This window comes from Fulmarus glacialis, unplaced genomic scaffold (assembly GCF_000690835.1).
Source record: "Fulmarus glacialis isolate BGI_N327 unplaced genomic scaffold, ASM69083v1 Scaffold16329, whole genome shotgun sequence".
Classification (NCBI taxonomy): domain Eukaryota; kingdom Metazoa; phylum Chordata; class Aves; order Procellariiformes; family Procellariidae; genus Fulmarus; species Fulmarus glacialis.
This window is the reverse complement of record NW_009235334.1, coordinates 114-19,523: the sequence shown is the minus strand read 5'-3', so window position 1 is coordinate 19,523 and position 19,410 is coordinate 114. Positions and strand designations below refer to the sequence as shown.

At 47.2% G+C, this 19,410-nt stretch overlaps 1 protein-coding gene across 1 annotated transcript; it reads right to left on the bottom strand.

Moving 5' to 3' along the window:
* Positions 1-9,745: 9,745 nt before the first annotated feature.
* On the bottom strand, positions 9,746-19,137 carry TH (tyrosine hydroxylase; the record flags this gene model as incomplete). Its single annotated transcript, XM_009585996.1, has 11 exons — positions 9,746-9,905; positions 12,819-12,952; positions 13,124-13,219; positions 13,809-13,865; positions 14,209-14,278; positions 14,413-14,548; positions 14,959-15,104; positions 15,984-16,034; positions 17,789-17,856; positions 18,074-18,162; positions 18,963-19,137. Coding segments are annotated over 11 exons (1,182 nt in total), but the record flags the coding sequence as incomplete, so codon positions are not given.
* Positions 19,138-19,410: the final 273 nt, after the last annotated feature.

Sequence of the window (19,410 nt, the reverse complement as noted above, 5' to 3'; positions counted from 1 at the left end):
AGCCCGCCACTGCAGCCCCCTCCTCCTGCCGGGGAGCCCCTGGCCGGGGGGAGGCACTGGGGGGCCGCGGGCAGTCGGGGTCAGGCTGATTTACAGCAGCGGAGGAACCGGGGCTGTTAATTCAAAGTTGCCGCTTATCAGTGTTTAGAAAGCAAGCTCCGATCTGTTGGTTAGCGATTTGGCCTTTGCTGTAAATAGAGGGGCCCCATGCTTTGCTCTGACATTTTTGTCCTTATTATCTTGTCTCGGCCTCCGAGGGAGGTGGGAGAGTTATTGAAGGCTGACCTTAGTGGAAGGAAAATTAACAACTCCCTTACCCCACCCTGTTTTTCTCTCCGCCGTCCTGGCTAACAACTGTTGCATTGAACTATCTGTGTGAGATACTTAATCCTCTACCATCCCTGTAAATATTTTGTAGATCAATTCACCCTGCTGTGCCCAGAGAAAATAATCGCAAAGAGACTGAGTAGGACTAACATCAGGAGTGAAAAAATGGATTTTGCATCATTATCCCTCCAGGAAAATCAATGAGGATGGGCCATGACCCCGTCAGGCGCTTGGAGCTCACCGCCGAGCCAGTCCGGTCTTGCATCGCTGTGGTTCAGGTCTAATTCAAACCTGTGTTTCAGATGAGTTTCAAAACCAGCTGCTCCACCCCAAGCTAAACCTCTGAACGTCGCATGCAGAAACACATGATAGTGGCTGGTTGGGAGCTGGAGGGAGTATTTTGGAATTGGGGTCTGTGTACTGGGAATTTAGGTGGGGACCCAAACCCTCCACAGCTGTGGGGGAGAGGATTCGGGGGATGCACGAGGAGTCTGGGTGCGTCCCATCCCTGCTAGGACGTACGTGGGTTTGGGAGGCTTACAGAAGTCAACATGCGCACATGCTCCAGCTGCTCCTGGGTGATACACACCCTGGACAAGATGGCCAAAGTGAATTTGTGAACAGAGACATGAAGAAACCCTCGTTCATTTGAAGCACAGCACTAGCAAGTCTGAAAAATGTCTGATCTCCAAACGCTGGTTTTATTGACCTGCCACCGCCAACCGTACCAGCTGCACAACGAGAGCGCTGCAAAGCCGTGTTAGCACCTCTGAGGTGAAGTCATGGGGGCTTTTAAATCCCTTTCCTAATCTTTGCAAACCTCTCTATTCAGTTAAAAAAAAAAAAAAAAAAAAGTCCTGATCAGTTTTCAAGACATTTCAGATACTTTCTTCTTTCGGCTGTGCCAGAACAATGTCAAAAGATCGTCTTTCCCCTAGAAAACCTAGCATTTTCCCAAACATTGTAATGAACAACTGTAGGAAAACTGAAAACAAATTCTTTGCAGTGGAAAGTGCAGTACCTTTTCTGGTCCCCGGGGAAAGAAACAAGTCTGATTTGAGCTGGATTAACAGTACGAATGACAGCTCAGGTCAGCCGCAGCCTTATCCGAATCAATTCCCGTCTCCGGGGGAGCGGTGCGTGTGTGCGCGCATACCTGCAGCTACAGGATTTGTAAATAATTGAGTTCTTCTGATCCGTACCATCACGGCACAAGAAGAAAGATTTGGTCCCGAGGGGGCTGACAGAGGTTCAAGCCCCAGATCTGCCACTTAGACGCTTCTTCCCAAAGCTGTTTAGGCATGTAATTACTTTTCAGGCTCTGCGCCTGGTCTGAGTCTCTCTGATTCTCTGCCTCCTTTTATCTGTCAGCCTTTTACAGGGACAAGAGTACTCCTCTACCTCCCAAGCGTGTAATGAAGATGAATTCATTACAGCTGTAACACTTTAACGAGCACTATGAAGATACAGGGTATCCTTACAAGTCCTAAATTAGGAAACTCCCTCTCAGACAGTGCTGGGGTGCCTGGCTGCATGGTCCAGACCTGTGCCGGCAATACGTTAATCCACCTCCGTCCGTGATTCTGGAAAGGATTTAACCAGAGAAAGAGTTTGGTTTTCACATAAAAGCCAAGCTTGCAGCAGTGACTGGAATTAGTTTCCTTAAACGTAAGTATAACTCTAGAGTAGGAAACACTTATGTGGCCTTGAGCATCTCTTCTAGTCTCCGGGGGTGCATTCCAGTTCCTGGGCAGGAGTATCCCAGCCACCACTCCCACACGGATGCAGCAGACGCCTTAGGTCATCTAAAATAGTCCCTATGCTTAAGCAAGCAGGATCCACCCCTCATTACTCTTAGAATGGCGTTCAACACTTTTAGGACTGGGGTTGCATAGCCTGGTTACACACAAACCAGACTGCCTTACCAGGCACAGCGCATACGCCAGCGTTCCTCCACGGCCAGCGTTACTGGAACTGAGCAGAAATAGTGAGAAATGCTTGGAGAGAAAGCACGTAGGGAAGGCAAGCCCCCCTGGTGTGTTACTATTTAAAAGAGACCTCCCAACTACTGTTCCATGCATAATTGTGCAATTGGTAATATCCTGGCAAAGAAAGGCTTAGATCAGCTCGTCTGCAAACAAGGGACCATTTTCCACCTCCGAGTTAACATCTTGCATGAGCGCCCGTTGCGGATCTCCTGGCCCCAGGTTGGATTTTGCGTACTGCCTGCAGGCAAGACGGCCAACATGAATCTGGACAGCAGAAGGATGCAAGAGCCAAACTCAGGATGCTAGACCAGAAATATATTTTTTTTTTTTTTTTATTCTTAATATCATGTCAGCAGCAGCATGATTCCAAAATGAAAAATAACTCTGTTTCGTATTTCTTAACACAGAGAGACAGACAGACAGATCCACCCACAGCAGCAGCAGCGACAACAGCGAGAGACCGCTCAGTGAGGCACTGGGACATGCAGATACCCGAGGGTACAGTGGTGCCTGGCTCAGAGGAAGGCTTTTCTCCTTTCTTCCTCCCTCGCCAGCCCATGGTCCATCTACGGGAGGGTTTAACCTGGGCTGACCCATCCCCTGGGCTTTCTCTAGGTCACTTTTTATAGAGCTTGCAGCCACGTTTGGTGAGGTCTGGGGAAATGGCATGAAGGCTCCCATGACCCACCCAAAGGACGTGAGCTCATGTTTAGCTCTAAGCAGCCACATAATGCTACAAATCTGCTCCACTGTCAGGAAAAGGGAATTTATAACATCTTTTGGTGGAGGATGTGACTGGGTAGATCCTCAAAGTCTCTTCCTCTGAGCTACCTCGTTCAAGGCAATTCTACAAATCTGACCGGCCTTGTGCACGATACTTAAGGGATACCTTAAGACAAAATCGAAGGCATGGGAAAAAATCTAAAAAGACTCAGGGAAAAGCCTAAAAACAGGAATACTGGAGGGCTACAGGAAATCCCAACAATATCAGAGATTACAGCAGGGGCTGCGGGCGCCTCTCCAGCCCACAGGAAGCCGATGGGTGATAGAGACCAAATGTTCCCCGATACGGGAGAGCGGATGAAGGGAGACTCAAGGATACGCCGCCTCTATTAGCGGGACTGGTATGGGAAGCAGCAATAATCCGTGCCGACTGAGCCAAGGCAACACCAGAATATCAGCCGCTTCAACAGGAAAACTGTGTTTTAAAAGAGTCTAGCGAGTGACTTGAAATAAGTTTGTCTTTAGAAAAGGAATACCATCTAGTGGCCCAAAAAGGCAATAAGGAGGTGCAGTGGCAATTAGAGAATCAGATGAATTTAGAAAAAGAAAAGGAAAAACTGCAGAAGTAAGGAGAGGGATTAACATATATAGTGCAGTGATTCACCCTGGAGCAAGGAAGAGCTCAAAAGGGACCTGATCATAGTAAATGCAAAGCTAAAATTAAACTTACAAAAGCAGATTGGGATGCAAAAATTAAAAATAACTGCTGTAGCTGCAGGAAGTGGTGGAGAGAACTGGATCGGGAGCCATCAGAGGAAGATGATTTCAAGGATGATATGGGCAAATGGGAAAAGAAAGAGTAGTTGAGAATAGCAGCATATCCCACAAAGACTACAAGTGCCATCCTGGGGCAGACAGATACGGCAGATCAAACTGCTGTAGCTGTTACGACGGAAAAAAGTGACCCCAAGGCAGGTAGCTGCAGATATGAAGCCACTGAAAGAAAGCACAACAGTAGAGTGGAGTGTAGGACTTAGAGAAACTGCTTCAAATTTTGAATTAGATGGAAATTAAGTGGTAAGTTGATTAGGTGCTCCACCAGCTTTTATCCATTGCATGTTGGGCACCTTCTTGATGAGCATTTAATCATGCCATCATGGGCATTTAATCAAATTGCCCAGCAGAATGGTAAGACAAGGATGCAATCGGTACCATTAACATCAGTCCATATGCTTGAGGAAGATGGAGAGTCTTTAATGAACCGATGGGGAGCTGCTCAGATGTCGGCAGGACACGATACCATGTACCAACCACCCGCTCCCAACAGAGCGCAGGTATCTCCATTGCCCCTGGCAGCCCCGAAGCTGAGTCAGGCTCCTTGGACAGCGGATGAATTAGGAGAGCTAGCGGCACAAACACACCCCCACGATTCACAGCAAACTCCCATATGGCAAAACGCAGGGGAAGAAGCAATTTACGGAGTTGCTTTCACATTAAGAGACAAACAATATACTTTTACCTGCATCCCACAGGGCCAAGCACCTGCCCTGCTGCACACGCTTGCGTTAGGAAAGCGTTTGAATGATAGTATCCTGGGGACAAAGAAAAGAAATTGTCTTATGTGGATGATATTCGAGGGACCGCAGCTACAGAAGAAGAGGTACAAGAGAGAAGTAGCTGAGTTTTAAAATTAACAGACCAAATGGGATTTAAAGTCAATTTGAATACGGCACAATTAATGCAACTGCAGGTTAACTGCTTGGGAATTGGAACTGGTGAAACAACAAGATGGATAGATGCTAGAAAGGTTAAGCTTTCTGTGAAATAAAGACTCCCACTAATCAGTCCCAACTCTGAAGAGTGCTGGGAGGATTTAATTTCTATGGCAGCATATCTATAACTGTGCTAGTATCTTATGGCAGCGTATCCATCTTTGCTAGTACCAGCAGAGCATTACGGAAATGACAGAAAAAAAATCAGGAAGGGAGCTGGAGCAAAGAGCAAGACGATGCTTTATCTAACGTGAAAGAAGCTGCTTGAGAAGCTCCTGCACTAAAATTCCCAGTCAAAGGAAAGTTATTTGTAATAAGAATTTCAACATGAGCTGATTCTGTGGGAGCAGTACTGTTACAGAAAAATAGTGAAGGAAAATGGATACCAGTAGCATACGAGTCCTCCCCAGGGGCTGGACCAAAATTTTCCCGGCCATGAGAAAGCCTGGTTAGAGGCAGTCTGGGCTGTGATAGTCTTTGAGGCTTTCACCCTCAGTAGTCCAGTCGCACCCCAGTCTACTCATGCTCTGCTCTTAAGCACAAAGAGAAGAAATGGATATTAATGTGGATATCCTTTTAAAGGCAACCGGTAATAAACCAAAGGTATTATGCACCCATAGGAGTGCGAACTTTGAACAAGGAGGAAAAATAATCCAAGATACTGCTATTAGTGGCATGAGGGGACAAATAGTGGCGAAACTAGAGAAAGGATCATGCCAAGGAGCTTACAGGCTGTCAGTAAAAGACATAAACCCCTCTGCACAATATCTCTCTACAGATAGCCATTATGCTGATAATAGAATAAAATACTGGATGCACGATAGGGAGAAAGGCGATGGCGAGCACTTAACGGGACAGCCATGAAGCAAACAGGAGGTTTATTTTACTAGCTTAGGGGGAGAGTGGGAATAAAATATATGTAAAGGATGTTAAAGTACATGGGAAGACTGAAAGCAATACTGAGAAACAATTTAGGAGCAAGTAGGTAAATTAACTCAGAGTTTGTTTACTGCAGCCCCAACCAGGAAGAGAAGATGGGATGGATACTGTGGCCAGCTGAACGAAAGCAAGTCATCTTAGACTGTCATAGTAAGTTACATAAAGGACTGCAAGGTACTCCAAAAAGAGTGCAAAGAATTCATACTTGGCCCCAAATGAAGCAAGATATAGAGGACATAAATAAAAACTGCATAAGGTGTGCAATGATGCAAAAGCGAACTAGTAGAAGAAAGCTGCCAACTCTACTGTACTGGCTAAACCAAGGACCTTGGCAAATACTGCAAAGGGATCATCCAGATAAACTGTCACACACGAAAGAAGGGTATCAGTATCTCTTTGTCACCATGAATGTCTTTCCAGGATGGGTTGAGGCTGTTCCACCTGAAAGGAATACAACTGCTGGAACTGTAAAAATGCTGTTAAAGGAAACTGTCCATAGATATGGAATATCAGCTGACGTAGGATGAGACGGAGGAGACGGCTTTAAGTGAAGTAACTGGAGCCTTAATGAGTAACCTGGGGATTAAGCAAGGACCGCATATACCCTACCACCTGCAAATCTCCAGACTGGTAGAAAGAAATGAATCAGACTATTAAAATAGACTAAAAAAAATCATAGGACAATATCCAAAGTGATGGGCTGAAAAGTTAACCTCAATATTAGTAGCTTTAAGAAGCAGTGACAGGTTAGGGACTAGTTTACAACCCTACTGTATTTTGTTTGGCTAGCCCGTTCCTTGGTGGTCCCATGTTCAAGACCCTAAAATATTATGGCAGGATAAAGAAGAAAACAAGGCTTGGGTAGAAATAGCAACATGAGAAAAATAGGTGAAATGAGAAAGGAAGAATCCGGTTCATATTGGCTTATGAAACAAAGGGGCCAAGTAACGTGTTTGAAATCAGATTAAAAGGAACAAGCCTTAGAGACAAAACGGAAGGGGACCTATTATGTTACTAATAGGATAAGTCCTCTAAGATATTAAATAGATGAGAGCAATGGTAAATACAAGTGGGTTCATGTTTCTCAGATGTCTCCCTAAGGGGCCAAATGATTCTGGAATCTATCATTAATTTGTCAAGAGAAAATGCCCCGAAGAGGAACCTGGGGCACCTGTTCAGCCTGAGCCCCCGCGCTCCCAGCACAGCCTCATCTCTCGGAAGCAAGGGGGTGCAGCCCGCGTGGCGTTCACCTCCCACGTGGGTGCAGTAGATCTGTTTATATGCTTGCATACTAACGGGGCTGGTTTACGCTTCAAGTTTTGCTTATTTTCTATTTTCGTAGGGCAACAGACCTTACTACAGCTCCTCAAACAAGGAACAGCTGACGGAGTCACAGAGCAGCAATGCGAACTCCGAGGCAAGGCGGAGGAGTTGCGGGCTCCTGCAGTTGCAAGGGTTTTTAACTCGGCTTTTCACTCCATATTAATAGCTTTGGTCTTTTTATAAATTGCATTAATCTTAGACATTTAACAAGGCAGATAATGACTGTGAAGTGCTTTGGAGAACTAGAGGCGACCACCTTCAGACCTTTACGGGTTTCAAGGCCAGACCAGAAAGCGAACACCTCCACGGGGACTCCCTGCTCGGTCCTGATCAGGAGCCTGGCGTTGCTGCAGGGTTTGCAGCATCCTTGCTGCACTCGCGGGCAGTAACCCAGGAGCAGGAGACGACCAAAGGAAAGGAGGAACAGCGACCTGCAGGCCAGTAACATGCCATTGCTATTGCTAACAAGGCCATACGCCGTGCATTAACCATACAGGCTTTATTGTTACATCTTGCCTGTTTGGAACTTTATTTTCTTTATTTTAGTCTGTTTTACTGGAGTCACCAATAAGATTTTCATGGCTAGATAGCTAATCTATGAGCTAACCCGCCTTAGTCTTGCATAGCTTGCTCCAGCTACTTAATCTAATAGCAATAACTTAAGACCTCCAATTAAAAATGGTTACAGCTCTTAAGGGAGCTTTGAGAGTTACAGCTCAAGATCTGGATCCACCCAGATTGGGAAATCATAGCTGAAGCTTTGGAAAAAGTGCTCTAAAATTACAATAACTGAATGAACTCAGTAGTTTTATTCATTTACGGGACAATCCTCCGAGGAGGAACAACTTGAGGAGAAGCAGCTAGCCCTAGTGTTGAACTGCTGATTTCAGTAATGGCCTTTTAAGCAATTTAGGAGGAATTTAGGAGGGGGGTCAAGTAAGAAAGGAAACAGAAAGGAGGGATTGAAGCAGGTGGGAGACTAAGTGCTGTCAGTAGCTAAGTAGTTAAAATTTGAGAAAACTGGGGGTTAAGCATATATATGCGAAGGTCTGAAATGGGATAAAGTGTAATGGATTGTAAACTATTATGACTGAGCCACAGTAGAAGTAACACCAGAGAGCGATGGTATATAGAAGTATTGGAGGATACTTGCACGAAATAGCCAAAACTTGACTGCTAAGCCTTGCATTTCTTCAAAGAGGGAATTATAAAAATCATATATAGTGGATAAGGATGATAAAAGTCTATACAGAAATACTATAACTGACCATGGAAACAACTATGTGTAATTCTCCCCTTTGCTGTCCCCCACAGCTGTTTAGCTGCCTCCACACATCCCAAGCCCAGCTCTGATACTGCACAGCTGCATAACCTTGGGCCAAACTTCTGAGCAAACTGCTAAGTTATGAGACAGCCTGCAAGAAGATAAGAAGGGCAGAAGCAGGGGGAGGCAAACTGAGAGCTTTGGGTCAGATCAAGCCATTAATATCTACAGTGAAAGCTGGATGAAACTGGGTTTGAGCGTCCTAACCATATGTTACCTTCCTCAGAAATGCCAGCAATAGCATTAGTCACACACCTACAGCTACATCAGGTGACAGTGATATTGGGATATCTACGAACAAGACGATGCTGTACCTGCGTAATACACTGGAAAAGTGAAAGCGTGTGAAATCCTCCCAAGGACTGGCAAACTCAGGACACCAGTGGCCCCACTCAATCTGCAATAACCAAGAAACTCAGGACACCAAGAGGCTGCCCAGGGCCACCAGCACGCAGGAACATCAATAGCTGTGACTGCTATCTGCTGTGAAGGATGGCAGCCGGGCTCTTGAGCACTCCCTGCTGTGGGAGCTTTTAAAAGAGGGCTTGAAGGGGCTGCCCACGCTCTGGTCTGGGGTGGCCAGGGCTTCTTCTGTGGTGCTTGTGCTGGGGAGGATGCAGGTAGATCAGGGCTGCTCTATGCCAGACAGGCAACTCCTGGCTTAGGTCAATTCAGAGGTTCAGGGGAGCTACGATGCTTATCACAGCCTGGGGGGTGGGGGTGCAGCTCAGGGGTTCGTGCCTAAGCATCCCCCTGTGCGAGAAGCTGAGGAGAGGCTGGGAGCTGAAGTTTCAAACCCCATAGGGTTGGTTCAGGCAGAAAAGCTTCCAGAGCAGCTCTGCATTTCCCAAACGCACGAGGCCGTAAGAGGCAGGAGATGCTGGGGACTGAGGGTCCCTCATGAAGTTGCTATAGGAGTTGCTTTGGGGCTAAAAAAGCAGATTAATTTATTTTCTCAAACTGCAAAAAATAGATTTTTATCTCTCTTTTTTTTTTTTTTTTTAAATAAAGAAGCTTTTCTCCTCTTCCTTGCACCCAGGAGCCTAGCACACAGCTCTTGACTTCAACATTGTAGCTTGGCCGTGTTTTTGGTCTGTGCTAAGCCTCTTCCAGCAGTCAATAGAAAAGCTACCCAAAATGCCAGCAGGCCTTGGGTCCGTCCCTCTGCCCTCCTCCGAGCTGGCCCTACATACAAAAGTGGAAAGCTGTTGGGGTTGCGTGGTGACAGGCAGCGGTGCAAATGTTTGGAGAAGACAGGTAGGAGTTATCAGCTGGGAACTAGGCGAGGGCAGAGCGGGCGGCTTTGGGGCTGCGAGGGAAGAGGGGAAGGAAAGAGCCCAGTTCTCGTATTAGCTGATAACATTGAGCGCGTTAATCAGCGAGTGAAGCTCATCCCTTACGCTCTCCAGGGAGTGACAGATCGTCTGAGGGCTGTCCAGGAGCTCGATGCTGTGGGTGTAGGGCTCGTATTTCACCGAGAAGGGCCGCTTGATGTGTGCCGCGTAGCTCCTGCAAGGAAAGGGTGCAGAGGGCTTGGAACAAGAGATGGGTCCTGAGCCTGCCTCCTACCCATCACCATTCACCCAGATCACAACAGGTTAATGCCTCCTTTAGGCAGAGTTTCTAGGTTAGCACAAAAGCTCTGGTTTCCCACCTTTCCAGCTCCACAGGGCTATAGCAGTAGTTGAGATCCCTCCTGTTCAGCAAGGAAGACCAGGAGTTTGACTGCGGGTTTCTGTGGGCTGAACACACGGGCTTGCACCAAACGGGAGGGTCCACTGAAATGTGGCCATCACCAGGCATCCTCTACTTCAATTTCTTTTTTTCTTTTCCAGAAATGGCAAGGAGATTTAGAAGCTAATTGCAGGGAAAGCCTGTGGCATTATAGTATTATATTCCTAAATCCTTTCTGACATTCATTTATTGACTAATCTCTGCTTGGGGAGGGGGGAACTAGCTGCAAGCCATATTAAGGATAAATTTGACAGGCAGCGGCTTAGGCCAGGGAGAGGGGATGAGAATAGCATCGCCAGAGCCATGTGGCTGAGCAACGTTGCACTATTGTACTCAAAGCCAACTGGAGTCTAGATCTCAGTGACGAGCCTGACGCCTCTCAAGGGCAAGACCTTGGTGCCACCTTTCTAAGGGAGAAGTATATGGTCAAGTGAAAACACATCAAGGGTAAGGTTTCCTCAAAGTTGCTGATGTTCACCCCCATCACTTGACAAGTTAAGTTTTTTTTTTTCTTTAGTGGCTATGTAAATATGGAGCTGGGAATCCGTATTTAGGTACTCGTGGCTACAATCTCATGCTGGAAAGGCCTGGGAAGATGAGGGGACAAACAGCACTAGCAACAGGCATGCTCCTCGCCTCTGCTGAAGCATCACCCCTTCGCTCCTGAATTGCTTAGCTTAGGGTACCCTCTTGTGGCTACCGCGGGTCTGCTCTGGCACAGGGCTCGGGGAAGCCCATCCCTTTCTCAGCGGCTCCTCCGGCTGGTACTGCATGCCCTGGGGAAGCCTAGTCCCGAATCGCCAGGGTTTGGGGAAAACACCACCAGCTCCAGACAGAGCCAAGCAGCAACATGGCCAAAGCCACATGCTGGTGCTTGCAGGGAGCTGCCACGCTTGCAGGGAAACAAAAACAAGTGCAAACAGAGGAGTTTTCTGCATACTCACATCACCCACCTCCTAAAAGATGCAGCTTATCTCAGTGCCCCCAGCTCTTCCAGGCAAGGGCCAGCTCACCTCGCTTATTAAGGCTATCAGCCGCACTGATGCCTCGTAGCACAGCTGCTAACGGTTGGAAACTTGCCCTCCAACACGGCTGTGTTCACTTGACACCTTTTTGAAGCGTACAAGTACGACATGGGTGCCTGGAAGGGCATCGGGGGTGTTGTGTGTCCACCCTAGAAAACTGGAGGAAAGTTTTCTTTCTGGGAAAAGAGGCTTTTCTTCAGGGATAACACTGATAATCGGGTCCATGGTGGCAGCTCCCAGTAATGCAAAAAATATAGATATTTTAATGTTTTCACCTCAAAGAGTAACGTCTGTGTGGTTTCTGAGCTCTTTAAAGAGCATAATTTGCAGTGCTTGTCACTGTCAAAACCCTCTACCCTAATCTTGGCTGTGAATGTGGTGTATTTTTCCTTTTTAAATGCAAGGAAATGACTCATTAGGCAACAGTTGTTTTTTTTTTTTTTAAAGCAGCCTAGTGGGTGTGAGGACAGGCTCCCCAGGTGCTTGCTTTTGAGTAGCTAGACTCCGGGTTGTATGAATGGTGCAAGTAAGGGTAATAAAAGCAGAAGTTGAAATATAGCAGTCCTCGCCACATTATTTATATGAAATACCCCACTTGCAGGAACTGCAAGGTCATGCACATTGTGTAATACTTTGTCTCATCCTATCCCTTTCCTAAGCTATGATAAAATGGTATATGCAAAGTTTTCCTCTGTCAGTCAAATGTTATAGGACTGAGGTTTCCTCCTTTGGGCAATTCTGGGTATGGCCAAGAAAATGCTCTTCTGAAGAGATGTCCATGGGTAGAGCTGCCCCTCTCCATCCTGTTTGCAATCCTATGGGATGGGGAAACCCAATTACACCGGTGGGATGCTGTCTGGGGTCTGCTAACCCATGTTAACCAGCCGAGGAAGCAAAAGTTCCTTTTTTCCCATGGATAAATCTATCCCCATCAAGCAAAACTTTTTTGTTTGTGTACAAGCTACTAACGATGCCTGGGGTTTTTTTGCTGGTTCAATGATAAATGGGTAAGTTGCCCAGCACCTGCTCAGAAAGACAAACATCTTTCTGCATCCTAAATTCAGGGAACGCAACCGTTTTGAGCAGCTCTTCACCCCTCTCCTAAAACTTTCCCCCACAGAGCAAACTTTGACATGATGCAGAAGCCCGTGTTTCAGAAGGACACGTGCTGGCAAGATGCTCCCGAGAGGGACAGCCAGTACCTGACCTGTATCACTCGGCCCTTCTGCAGCAAGGAAGCAGAGACGGTCCTGGTGGGTGGTTTGGGTCCCCAATTACTGGACCACCAGCCCTGTGTTATGTTGCTTGGCTTCCCCTGGGACCTGGAGATAGTCTGTAACTCCTTCCTATGAGCACTAGGCAGACGAGCCAGATTTGTCCCTTCTCTCGCTCCCTCAGTCTTGTCTCCAAGAGCGCCTCCCACTCCATCCCACTCCTCCACGCCCACGCCCTTGAGTCCAGCATATTTTTGGGGGGCGAATCCAAGGGACTGAAGTTGGACCCTGTAGGAACAGGAGAATCACTTTACTTTGAAAGACCTGACAACAGTTTCCAGAGTACTTCTGAGACTTTGACCTGAAAGCAGCCATGGTGTCAAGCCCTGTTTCAATATATTATAGCTTCATTTCCTTCTGTTTGGGTCTCCCTCACTGCCCAGTCCTACCTCAGTTTACTTTTGGCATCGCTGAAGCTCTCGGACACAAAATATACGGGCTGGTAGTTCTGGTCCTGGTAGGGCTGAACAGCAGCAGCATCGGGGTCGAAGTCCCGCACCTCTGGTTCATCTGACAAGGAGTGCTACGGACACAGCAGAAAAATGCCGGCATGAAATTAAGGGGATCGGAGAGCACATAGGTGATAGACAGAGGTGGAGAACAGATCGGGTAAAGTCATTGGAGCTGTGCAGAGGAAGAAGGTTTTTTGCTGTGTAGGGTCTAGAGCAGAGAGGCAAGTTAGGCTGGGACTTACTATGAGCTCTCCGTAGGAAGACAGGAGCCCGGCTCCGTAGGCTTTGACTATCCCGTTCTGTCTGCAGAGCCCAAACTCCACCGTAAACCAGTAAAGCTGTGAAAGGAGAAAGAAAAATGAATAGGGGAGACAGCAACTCATCTTCATCTCCCTGTCACTTCTGAGCCCTTGCATCGCGGCCGGGATCTGAATGAATGGGCACCTGGCACTTTGTCCCCTCTCCTTACCCCGCACCCATCGCTGCCAGAGCAAAGTGCTAAACTAAGCTGCTGCCATACCAGGACAGATGGAAACTGTCCCTGGGGTGATCCCCTGCGCGCCCGGCTGCTGCGCGGTGCTGCTGTTCGGTGCCCTTGGAGCAGGACGGGTCACCTTGCCAACGGAGAGCCAAAGGAAGCGGATGTCATTTAATCCCATCCCAAAGAGTCCCAGCAGTGCTGTCGTTAGAAATACGATGCTTGATGATACTCTGGTGCCCAAGAAAATTGGATTAATGTGCAAGCAAGCTCTGCTGTTTAACTGATCTCCGCTCTGCACAGTCATCGTGAAAGAGCAGGGCTGGGGCAGCTCGGGTCAGGGCTCTGAGCCTGCAGATCTGGGGAGACCAGGCTGGACCAGTCCCCCCGATACCGCAGAAGTGCTGCTGGAGGGGTCGGGGCCCCATCCAGCAAAGAGGAAATCTTACCGTTGCGAGTTTCTCAATTTCTTCATCAGTTGCTCCCAGAGAGGCCAGCCCAATGTCCTGGGAAGAGAAGGGAAGGGGCGAACGTCAGGACAGATCTGGTCTGAGAGCCTTACATGCGGATTGCTCTGTTTTATTGCCTTGAGCCAACAGATGTTGTTGCCCTGCGCTGCCATGCATCTGCTGGGGCTTCATCGTGCTCTGACTAAAACCACTTTGCTGCAGAGTCTGATATTTTTAATCTGTATTAGGGTTCTCGGTCCATCGCTAGGGCTCCTGGACATCATGTTTAATATAAATAAATCCTAGAACAAGAAGGGTTTAGGTGGCGAGACGGGGTCGTTTTGGGTTCTCACCTCGTGCCTTACCCTCTCGGGGGCGAGGAAGCAGACAACCACCTTACCTGAGAGAACTGGGCAAACGTCTTGTCGGCCAGCATCGGGACATGCCCCAGCAGCTCGTGACAGCAATCCCTGCCGATGCCCGGGGGGAAAGGAGGAAAACATGGTCAGCGGCGGACAGAGTTTGTCCGTTAGGGAGAAAGGTTAATTGCCGGCCAGGTGGGATATCCGGGCAGGGGAGGCCATCGGGGTCGGGCGATACTCACGGCTCGGGGGAGTGCATGGGCGAGGACGCGTGGCGGATGTACTGCGTGCACTGGAAGACGCGGAAGGCCAGGCTGGCGAGGAAGTCCCGCGCCGACAGCAAGCCGGCCACCGGCCGGAGCTGGAAGCCGGTCCTCTCTGAAACAGGGCATACCGTCTCTGCGGGGGTGCGTGGCCCACGGGCTGTGCTGCTGTCCCGTGTTCCCAGCACGGACAGCAAAAGCATCAGTGCTGGAAACTAAAGGGCTTCTGCTGTGTTAAGCCTAATCTTTTTGCTCCTACTAGGGAGCAACATCTGCTCTTTAGATGCTGGGACCATTTGATTATGGGCTTGACCTTCAGTTGCAGCCCACTGTGTTTAGCTGCAGTCCCCACCACCTGGGGTCTATCCCTGTCCTCTGTGGGCAATGCACAAGCCCCCACCAGCTCTCCTCCCAAATCTCAGCTCACACGCTCCTCCTTCGGGTTCAGGTTTCCCAGCTGTAGCTGGAAAACTGTGCTGGAGCCCTGGCAGACCCTGGGCCTGGGTCCCTCAGGCTCGTACCCACCTTTCAGGAAGCGGGAGACCTCCTCCAGCTGAGGGATGTTGTTCTCGTTGTAGCCACAGAATTTCTCCAGTAGATTGAAAGCTTCGAGGTACTCCTTGCAGGCGTGGGTGGGGTACAGGCTCTTCAGGGTGCTGTACACCTCCTTCCTTCAGGACGAGAGGTGGCAGACATTCAGTGGCTTGATGTGTCTAGTCCTCTGGTTATACGCTACCAAGGACTCACGCCTTTAGGTTTCTTGTCCTTTTGCCTTTCTCCACCACTAAGACTATGACTGTGCGCATTGACAGGGGTACGCAAACACACAGACACCCATCCAAATGAGCCTGCAAAGTCAGCAGTTGTATCTGCACAGGCCTACTTCTGACCTTGAAGGATAGAAGATTGTATAAAAGGTATTAACTGGAATTAAAATATTCCCTGTAGGTTAGCTCCTGAAGTTCCGCTATGAAGGCAGTCAATATAACCAGGAGATGACCTTGTTTAGGAGCCTGTGTACTCAGCTCGTATGAACTGGCCTTGTTTTTAGAGACACTCCTGGAGCGACACTCCTGGAAATAATCATGCTCAAAGGAAGCATTTTCCTAGTGAGGCCAGCGAGGTACCATGCAGATATTCACCACAGGCCTCAAACTTCTTTATGCAGCTATGATAACTGCCCTTTGTTTGGAGGCTGCTACTAAGCCAGGTCCCCTTAGAGAAGTGGGGCTCCAAATTATCTACCTCGCTCTCTGGGGAGGCTCCTCTGGAGGAAACTCCTGGGGGCTGCGGTGTGAAAGTGCTCTTGGTGCAACCCCAAGAGAAGAGGAGACAGAGCATCACTGTTTTGGACGTAGCTTACTCTCCTGAATGCAGTCCTTACCATAAAACGCCGTGCAATGACTTACTGATTTTTATAACAAGCCATTAAGTAGGATGCTTGCACTCCTGACACATTTTTCAAGAGGTCACGTCCTAACCGTCTAGGTTTTGATTCCCAGCTTCTAGTGGTGAAGCCAATAAAGGTCACAGATTAAATTAGCGCTCACCAGGTAGCGATCTCCTCCGCCGTGTACTCGACATGAGGGATCGGGTCCCCGCTGCAAGGCAAACGCACCGTTACTGACAGCAGCAGAGCACAAGCCAGGCTTCTCTTCCCTTTGAGAAGGAGGCACTCTGGAGAAGCTCTGCATGATGTTGATCAATCTTCTTTAAACCACACAAGGGGGTGACAGGAAAGACAAAGCCTTAGTACTGGGTCATTTGTACAGGTGCAACAAATACATAGACACAGAGAAAAGCATTAGTCTAGACAGAGGTTATACATGAACAAGGGATGAGCAAAAGCTTAGCAGGCATAATGTTTTCCAGGGAAAAAAAAAAAGGTTTTCACTGGAAAAAATTGAAACTTTGTGTGAAAATAAATTAATTTCATGTGCTTGAACTTCGGGGGGCTGATGGCTCCAAGAACGAATCAGTGACTGGGAAATAAAAGCAGCTAATAAGGAAAACTAAAGGCATTTGAGCTGCAGAAAAATATATTGTCAGTAAGATTAAGGACGGCAAGAAAAGAAAATCTTAACATTGATATAAGTGGGAAGTAAAGAAGATTGACACTTTTGCCTTTTCTGCATCATAATTGTATTTCCTAAATCCTTCTGTTCCGTATTTGAACAAATGAGATATTCAAGTATTACAGTGATAAAGCATAGTTCCTTCTCCATTAACAGCCTGAAGGGATGCTACACAGCAGCTCATAAATGCTAACCTGCAGATGAGATGTGAGAGAAGACATCTTAAATGGGTGCGTCATCTTAGGACAGTATTTCTTCCTGTGTCCCTCAGGACTCTCTTGCTGGCACAGTGACTTTCTGTGCATTTAGTATTAGTACGGGATAAAAACATCAATGTCTATATTCTGGGCTTCAAATCTGCAGAGTACATGAAACCTAACAGAGCAGAAAGCCATGCTGGGATCACACCGGTTGCAGGGGTAGCTCAAGAAGGTGACCCATATAATTTCCATAGCCTGTTTTCAGCACAGCTCGCTACAGAAATCTACATTTAAAGTCCTGCTCGGGGAGGTAGACGCTACGGTGGAAGGCAGTGTTACTGAATAGGATCTAGGGAACATTTTACAAACCCAACTGAATATTAGAGCTCTGTCTGATGTTGTAGTGAAGAGGCTGAGTGCTATCACCGCATATATCAGAACAGGAGCATTAAATAGGAGTACAAGAGATAGTCTTAAATCAATATAAGACAATGATGAGACCATTACTGGAATCTATTTAATTTATCAGAGAGAGTTAGGAGGTGAACCATTTAGTCTATAAATACCCTCATAGCAAAAAAAATCTGATAGCAGAATTCAATCTAGCAGATGAAAGGCATGTATGATCCTCTGGGTGAAAGCTAAAGCTACCGAAGTTCAGTTTAGAAATAAAACCCACATTTTTTCACAGCCAGGATAATGAACCATTGGAACAAGATTTCTGGGCACGTGGTAGCTTTTTCAGTACTTGAAACACTGAAGTCGAAACGAGATGTCATTCTAAAAGAGATGCTACATTTCAAAATGAAGTTTGAGGCCTGATGGAATTATACGTGGCTTTTGTTATGCAGGAGGTTTATTCTGGCTTTATCAATGTATGAATTAACGACCACAGATATTTTTTAATTAAGAAGAGACTGGAATACATAGAAAGAAGAAGGACACAAAAAGAGCTGGCAAGGCTGAATGCGGAGACAAAACATAGAAGAAGAGAAGCCTCATGCAGTTAGCACAATGACTTCCCAACAGGTTGCATTGACATGGCATTATCCCTGCATGGATGTTAGGAAAGAGACTTACTGCTTATAGTGAAAAGCAATTTCTGCTATCGATTTCCTTCTCTGGCGATACACTTGGTCAGAATAGCCCTGTGATGACAAATAGGAACAGAGACAGAATTTTTAATCAGTTACTAAAATTTCTCACCCAAAAAAAGTTCGTCACTGGCTGGAGAAACTTCTCTCATGGTGGTGATTGCACTACAGTTCCCTGATCAGCTGCACTAATAGGTGTTCTCCAGCTCCCTGCTTCTGAGGGAAGGCTCAGGACTCCAACGTGAGGGTGTGCCCACACAGACTAACTCACCGGGTGATCCAGATCCAAGTCAGGGTCAAACTTGGTGACCAAATGGTGGCACTTGTCCAATTCACAGATTTTTCTGGGAAACCAATGAACTGTGAGAGAGAAAGAGAAAAACTGGCTGTGGAAGGGAAGATGGAGCACCCCCTGCCGAGAAGGAGTTGTGAGGTTGAAGAAGATACATCTGACCTGAGGTACCAAATGCACACACTCAACAAACAGCACATGACACAGCTGTGCCTTCCGGGCAGTAGTCCCACACTCTTAATGCTCTTGTCCTACAGTCAGGTCTAATGCCATGATCTGCATCTCATGACTTCCCTGCCCATCTCTCAGCAGAGTATTTTGTGACAAAAGTAAACAAGAAGATGAAAATTGGATTTTACTTAAAGATTCTAGACTTCACATTAAAAACAAATCCAGAGGTCCAACTGGTTGTAGAGCGACCACTGCAGATCTCTAGGGATATTTTATAGTAAGAATCACCCTGTTTTCAGAATAGGATGGCATGGGGAGCGTCTTGCAGTCCAGTGCTGGATCTATACAGAGTTCCTGACACGTAGGTAGGAAACTACTGTACACTTACAATACAAAACACTGGAGTAGGGATGGAGAGCTCTGTAGGAGAGGTGTGAACAAAGCATGAAATTTCATCTCCTATTTCTATTTTTTCAATCTGGCACCAGAAGAATGGGCTATGGACTCTGGAGTCTGTTGAGAAATGGGCAAGGAGGGAAGTGGCTTTCAGGATTCAGTGTTCCAGAGGTAGACTATTCTGTTTTGCTCAAATTCAGCATACAGTAGCCCTTCCCCTTTTCTGGGAATAACAAAGTCTCCACCCTGTTTCTACAGCTCAGCCTCTCCGCAAAAATGAAACAGTTTGTAAGTTCCTTACATTTGTCTTCCTTAGTGGTCCTCACGTCTTCTGCTACCCTCTTGATGGAGCTAATGAAAGTATTGAGGTCAGAGCTGTGGACTTCACAGCGCACAAAGTACTCCAGTTCAGCGGTCCCTTCACGGGGCTTTCGGCTAAGCCTGGTCTCCAGGTGGTGAATTTTAGCTTCAAATGTCTTTTGGGACATGGAAAAGGAGAACAAAAGCATTAAACAACACTTGAAACACCTGCTGGTACTTCCCAAAGATGTCCATATGGATACATTTGGGAGGGACTCCCCCTTGTCTTTTTTTTCTGCTTTTTTCCCCCTACTGGGATAAACACAGTTATCCGGTAATTCCACAGTTTTTCCTTCGGGACAGATAACCGGTGGGGCTGGTCAATAACTATCCCCAGAAGACTTCCAGAGTGGCCAAGAAGATGGTGTCAAGAGGGGAAACGGATGTGG